Source organism: Musca domestica, unplaced genomic scaffold (assembly GCF_030504385.1).
Source record: "Musca domestica strain aabys unplaced genomic scaffold, Musca_domestica.polishedcontigs.V.1.1 17, whole genome shotgun sequence".
Taxonomy (NCBI): domain Eukaryota; kingdom Metazoa; phylum Arthropoda; class Insecta; order Diptera; family Muscidae; genus Musca; species Musca domestica.
The window spans coordinates 10,818,476-10,825,559 of NW_026712230.1; the positions used below are offsets into that span (position 1 = coordinate 10,818,476).

The following is a 7,084-nucleotide window of genomic DNA, read 5'->3' on the forward strand; positions in this document are numbered from 1 at the left end:
TGCACAAGAAACCTAAAATCGGATGAAGATATATATGTGAGCAATGTCTAAATTTAGATCGACCTGCATTTTGTTTACAAAAATACATGGACAGACGGACGGACGGACAGACAGACGGATAGACGGACGAACATGCATAAATCGACACAACAATGTGAATTTATGCTGATTAGCAAAAGGAACTACGGGTCTATCTCGTATCCTTCTCCATGCTACAAACAAATGCACAATGACATAATACCCTTACCACTATGTGGTGTAGGGCATAAAAATATAATGCTGAATGGCGTATGTACGTTAAAGCGAAAGTAAATGTTGTTTTCTTCCTCATCCGTGGTAGGCCTTTTGCCCAAGAGTTGGAATTTATAATATTTTTTATGTATTTGAAGATCACATAATACCAAATGGTACCATATAAGAAGTTTACTAAAATTTTAGTAATTATCGCAACCTTAAAGTTTGAATTTCCAAAAACACTTTGGTACATGTTTCCTGTACTCCATCAGTGAATCTCATTCTACATTTCAGAATCTCAGTTCATTTTATATCAAATTCAGTACCATTTAGTACACATAAGTAAAAATGTCCATAACAACCTACATCATATAATCATATAATCTTACTTCCCACTTTCTGGATTCCAGCCCTATCGGTTCACCCAAATCCAAATCCAAATTGTACCAAATATACACATAATTACGAATTAACAGATTTTCATACACACCCCAAGCTTATACTCCCACAGTAATCCCAATTCCAAATTTCAGGATTCCCCATCGATTCGCCCATATACAAAATGTACCAGATTTAGTACCATGTAGTACATATAAGTACGAATTTTCAAATCATCATTTTCTACATACCCCGATCCTACAATCCCTCAATAATTCCAATTAAAGATTTTACCGGTTCTCCCAAAATTAAAATTGTAAAAAATTTAGTACCATTTAGTACACATAAGTATGAATACCCAAAACCTACAATGCAATGATTTTATTTCCAAATTTCAGCTTTCCATCTCTGATGTACCACTCACATCGGAACTGTACCATATGTAGTACCATTTAGTACACGTAAGTACCAATTGCCAAAAAAACCTACATAACGTAGTCCTGTAATACAATAGTACTCCTATTTCCAAATGAAAGCATTCCAGCTCTATCGGTTGACCCAGATCCAAATTGTACCAAATGCACATAAGTATACATTTCAAAAACTACCTGCATATCCCAATCCATACTATGGTGGAGGGTATAAAAATTTGTGAAGGAAGGGGAAACTTGCCTGCCATATTCAGATTACTTTGCGAGGTAAACTTTAAAAACGCCCAAAACGAGTGTCCTCAGCTTTCATAATCAACAATATTTTCCCTGTAATTATTTTTGGTGTTACATAGTGTTATTAAGCCTATACTCTGCCCCATATCCAGTGACTATCCCCGACTAGCTTTTCAAATCGCGGATTTCCAATACATCACAATCAGTCCTCAAGACCTAATAATCTATTTGCTCCTCTTCGATAACAAAGATCAATCATCTTAAAGAACTATTTTCAAATATTTTCAAAATACTCAATTTTACCTTCTCTCTGCATGCTGACGAAATGTGTATTATGCCAAACATTTCTTTGTCTTAAATGGAAAGAAAAAGTTCAAGGTCAATGCAGAATGGACAGAAGATTATCGCTAAGCAGGCAAAAATTATCAAATTCAGTTCGAAAACAATTCATCTTCAACAATTAAAGAGCATCAACGAATATCTTTAGACGTTTGGGCAATGATTAGAATTTAGTCAATTTGAAACTTTCCACAGAGCTTGTTGTTTGCATTTCCATACAGGTTTTCCAGACTAGCTATCCATCCAGAATGGCGTCTCCCAAATGGGCCTTGTTTGTGGCATATTTTTGTGTTTTTGGTTACACAATATCGGCTCTGTACACCTTTACCGGGCTGATTGGGGTGCATAATATGGACGAAGATGATGAAGACGTGACCAAGGGTGAAAAAGCTGTCGATGGCAAGGTGGTGGATCCTGACGAACTAACCATGAGTGGCGAAAAACTTAAGCAGTTTAGTCGTAAGTGAAAATACTGATGGAATTTTGAACAAAACTAAATTTTTTACACTTTCTATTGTCTCAGGTAAGGAGATAGCCATATATGTCACAGATCTTGTTAGTGCTGTTATAATGACCATGATATCCATTCTTCTTGTTATGGGCCTTAAGAAGGTATGAAATCTCCATGTCACCCTTTTATAAAAGCGTAAATGAGATATTGTTCTTTTTTTTTAGCAAAATTACAAATTTGTTGCTCCCTGGCTGGTCTTGAGTTTCTTCGATGTTGTCGTTGATTTGTTTACGATGTTCTTTGAGGAAGAGTCTGACGTTGAAGTTGCTGTCTGTTTAGTGTTTATTTGTAAGTACAGATTATGTAAATCCAGCTACATAAAATCTAATGTGCTCCACAAAATTCCAGTATTCATTGCCTCCATGTGGTATCCGGTTTACAAACAATACAAAAAGATGCGTCATCCTAAGGTTGTGGTACCAGAATCCTCTAAAATGGATGTGTATCAACCAGGAGAATTTGTCCATTGCACCACTACAATGGCTACCGCACCTGTCCAGGAAGTTTGAGGATAATGAATTGTTATGTCGTCCAAAGATTAATCGTTTTGCAATAAAAACCTTGTATGATATTTTACAAAAAATTGTTTATTTTTCTTTCGATTGTTGGTTTTCATTCAAACTGAAAAAAATATATTTCGAAAATCATTATTTGAAAATTCTCTTTAGATTTGTTTTTTTTAATATTTATTTTTTGTTTAAATTTGGCAAGATCAGTTTGTCTTCCATAGATGAGAAGACATTTGGTCCCTTGCATATAAAAACTCAATTTGAAAATGGCGCCCAACATGAAATATGGGCCATATTACCGGGGTCTTGACGGTCATAACTGTCCCCTGCATATAAAAACTAACTTAGAAAGTGGCACCCAAGAAGAAATATACCGCCGTCTTAACAGTCAAATCTACCAAATAGAAGATAGATAGAAGTCACACATTTTCAATAACATTTTCCTTCATTTAAGAAATTTTCGTCGAATAAAAAAATACCAATGTGCTAAAAAATCTTCTATGATATTGTTGCTGAGAAGAGGATAAATATGAATATCAAGGTTATTAGTCTCAAATGTTATTTATTTAAATCCCATGGAAAGGATACATTCATAAGGGCAGTTACATTGATTCGATTGCTATGTCACTATAAAAAATTCACTACACTGTCTCCAGCTTTACGTTAGAGGTAACTTGCTTAGCTTGAGTTCTTTCAAAATTTGAAAATATTTAAAAGTTAGAAAATTCAATATGTCTTTAATAAAGACAGAAGCGATTAGAAAATGGCGCCCAACATAAAATATGTTGGTGATATACCCAGCTGGGTCTTGCCACACGTTTTCAATATAATTCTCATCTGGTTAGCCGCTTATCTATCAGGATATCCTTGGGATCAGCCATCTGACATTCTGCGGTTCTCTTATTAGACATTTTTGGCTCGTTTGGATTTCCAGGACATTGTTCGGTTCACCAACCAAGACTTTCTTCCGTTAACCATCAGGACATTCTTCGCCTCTACTAGCGAGACATCCTTCTGCTAACCTATCAACACATTCTTCGTCTCACCTATCAGGATATCTATCGGTTCACCGTTTAGATCACCTTCGGTTCACCTATCGGCCCATCTTTCGTCTTACCTATTAGAACATCTTTTGGTTAATATATCAGGACATCTTTCGGCTCATTCTTAAGGTCGTCCTTGGATTTCTAAAGACCTTTTTTCAAGGACTATCAAAGTCAAAATGGCGGATTTTTAACAACCAGTTTTGGGGACTACCGGATCACAATCGAGGATTTTTAATGACAATTTTTGAAGAACTATCAGTGGCATTGTCATATCGACTATTGTGTGTGTTTTTTCAAATATTAAGGGATTATCAGGGTTACTGTCATTGGGTTCGTCATTCCGTTTGTAACACCATGAAATATGCATTTTATACCCCACAAAGTATATATATTCTTGGGCAAAATAAAATTCTATGTCGAGTTAGTGATGTTCGTTCGTCTATCCGTTTGTTCGTCTGTCCGTTTGTCCGTCTATGGAAATCACTGTAGTTTACGAACAAAATGAAGTAGGTTGATAAAATTTTGCTCAAATGTATATTATATCTGCAGGACTTTTGGTATTAAAAATGTTCCATGTAGGTCGACGTTTTGTATAGCCCTACATAACGGTACCTCTCGTTATTCGGTATTTTGATGATTCAAGTGACATTATTCAAAGGATTTGTTTCAAATTTGATATTTGAAGTTTGTAATGGATACTACAGCCTATGACAGAAGATTGGTCCACGTCTTCTTATAGCCCCCATATAACGGTACCTCCCGATATTCGGTATTTTGAAGATTCTAGCGACATTATTCACTGGAATTGTTTCAAATTTGACATTTGAAGTTTGTAATGGATACTACAGCCTATGACAGAAGATTGGTCCACGTCTTCTTATAGCCCCCATATAACGGTACCTCCCCATATTCGGTATTTTCATGATTTTAGCGACATTATTCACGCGATTTGTTTCAAATTTAATATTTGAACTTCGTAACGGATACTACAGCCTAAGATAGAAAAGTGTCTTCGTATATCCCACATATTAGAGACAAGTTTTTGAAGGGATATCCGATCCACAATCGTGGATTTTTAATATATTTTTAAGAAGAAGAGTTTGAGAAAAAAATCTCTAAAAACCTTTTTGAAGAACTTTTAGTTTCTTAATTGTGGATTTTGAAATACCATTTTTAGAAGAACTATCACATTTTTAACTATGATTTTTTGAAGGATTATCAGAGTTATCATCGTGGTGTTTTTTTGGATTTTTAAGGAGTTTTTTACGTTACATTCGCAGTCCAAAGATGTAGGCACAAAAACAATTCAAGTTTAAAGACCTGTTTTTGAAGGAATATGCTATTCAAAATCGAGGATTTTTGAAGACCCTTTTTCCAAGACAATTTTTAAAGAACATATATATATATATATATATATATATATATATATATATATATATATATATATATATATATATATATATATATATATATATATATATATATATATATATATATATATATATAAAGAAAAAAATATTGAGCACGCCTCCTTTTACGCCCACTATTTCGATTTATCTAAAATCCTTATATTTCCCAAATAAACAAGATATTGGTTTAAAATCTTTTTAATCTATCTATACATATATATATATATATATATCTATATATATAAATGTAAGTTGTGTTAGTTACTACGCTTATAACTTAAGAACCGCTGGACTGATTTTAACGATCCATACAAATTCGGAGTTGTCTCCTCTCCGAAAAGGATAATATCCAAAAAAATCGCGTAAAAATGTGATATATTAACATTTTCATTTTGACTTTTCAAATGTACAATAGTAATGTTTTATTTTGCATGATTTTTTTCTATTTTGACTGGCTTTTTTCTAATGTACATTTGTAGTGTTTTTTATATTTTATTTTTGAATTCGAATATTAAAACCAGTTTATTTAATTGACTTGATTTCTTGAGAACTGAAATTGATGGCGGGTTACATGGAAGTGTAATACCGAATTATATGGTGGCGAAACGGAATAGATGATATCGAAATAATTTAACGCGGTCACACCAAAGGAAAGATAATTATTAATTAAAAGATAATTACTTTTTCAAATTCGCTAAAAAATCACGAAAAAGAGATCTCATTGCAAAAATTATCAAATCGGGAAAAAATCGAAAAGATTTTCAGTGGAATCGAATTTTAAAATAATAGTAAGGGTCTTTAAACATTTGCTGTAATAAATCAGCGAACAAGTTGAAGATTTTTTCAATTTGTTATTCTTCTTTTGTCATTTTTTTAAATTTGTATTTGCGAACACATTTAAACAACCAAAAATGACAGAAAAAGCCTAATGGAGCTCATTTCAAAGCGTGGAACTACTTCTTTCATGTGACAATAATCCGTCCAATGAGAGCTCAAAATGCAAAATTCTTTGGAAGTACAATCAGTAAAATACCAAATTTAAAGGGTGCAAAATAATAGAGCGAATGGAACTTTTAGTAAGAAAAGGATTTCTATCCTTCCAGGAATTCTTCCCAAACATTCAATATACCTTAAATCACTTTTGCAGGTCATGATATCGATGTAAGCTATTTTTGGCGTCTTGGCCACTTTTTTCATATTTTGGCCCTTATTTGGCATCTTTGTCTCTAAGGGGTTAGGGAACCATCATACAGATAATTGCCACATAGGAATTTATTTAAGTAAAGTCCCCACATTGGAGTATTTTCCTAAGTCCACTTTCACATATAATGTGTGGTCAGAAAAGAAAATTTTGTATTCTATTGAATTTGTAACTCTCAAGAGAATATTGGTTGGAAACGTAGATTTGGGAAATACATCTATATGATAATATGGTGGATAAAACTATTTTTACTCATTTAAATCACGCGGAATGTTTTTCAGTTTGACATGCTAAGTTGTTCTGTTAAATTTTTGATTTGGTCTCTATTTGTCATATTGGATTATAAGGGCTAGAAGAATGTTTTCAATGTAGGTCGATGTCTCGGAGTAGTGCCCATATAAAAGTATCTCCTGATTTTACCATATTTCAAAAGATTTGGCTAAAAATGTGTGTTTGGGGGGTGAAAACTTACACAAAAATATGAACATATCTACAAATTTTACAATTTTTTCCATATAATAGTACCCCCCTTAGGGGGACTTATAAGAACGCTAATGGAAAATCTGAGTTGCTAATGGCTTAAAAAAGTAATTAACTTTGGCTATTCTTAATTCATTCAGCGCTCAATTATGAGGTGTACAAAATACAGCAAATTCCAAATTACTGCTCATTTCACTGAAAGATTTTGCTACGATTTTTACCATACGAAAAATTAATTTGATCCCTTACATGGGGATAAGATTGATATATACTTTTAATAGATTTGTATAGCACATCCACACCTTTGAAGCC

The 7,084-nt window shown here is 33.3% G+C and overlaps 1 protein-coding gene across 2 annotated transcripts; it reads left to right on the forward strand.

Moving 5' to 3' along the window:
• The first annotated feature begins 1,715 nt into the window (after positions 1–1,715).
• On the forward strand, positions 1,716–2,785 carry LOC131801707 (uncharacterized). Of its 2 annotated transcripts, XM_059120639.1 has the most exons (5): positions 1,716–2,075; positions 2,140–2,228; positions 2,292–2,415; positions 2,476–2,674; positions 2,711–2,785. In XM_059120639.1, the coding sequence occupies exons 1-4, from the start codon at positions 1,865–1,867 to the stop codon at positions 2,634–2,636; spliced, it is 585 nt and encodes a 194-aa protein (XP_058976622.1). In that variant the 5' UTR covers positions 1,716–1,864; the 3' UTR covers positions 2,637–2,674; positions 2,711–2,785. The 2 variants fall into 2 exon arrangements, with proteins under 2 accessions (XP_058976622.1, XP_058976621.1); XM_059120638.1 differs by having other exon boundaries at positions 2,476–2,785.
• Positions 2,786–7,084: the final 4,299 nt, after the last annotated feature.

Excerpts from the sequence above, each read along its gene's own strand:
- LOC131801707 (XM_059120638.1), top strand. The coding sequence starts at position 1,865 with ATGGCGTCTCCCAAATGGGCCTTGTTTGTGGCATATTTTTGTGTTTTT. Across the intron at positions 2,076-2,139 it reads AAAACTTAAGCAGTTTAGTC|GTAAGGAGATAGCCATATAT; the intron begins GTAAGTGAAAAT and ends CTATTGTCTCAG. Across the intron at positions 2,416-2,475 it reads TGTCTGTTTAGTGTTTATTT|TATTCATTGCCTCCATGTGG; the intron begins GTAAGTACAGAT and ends ACAAAATTCCAG.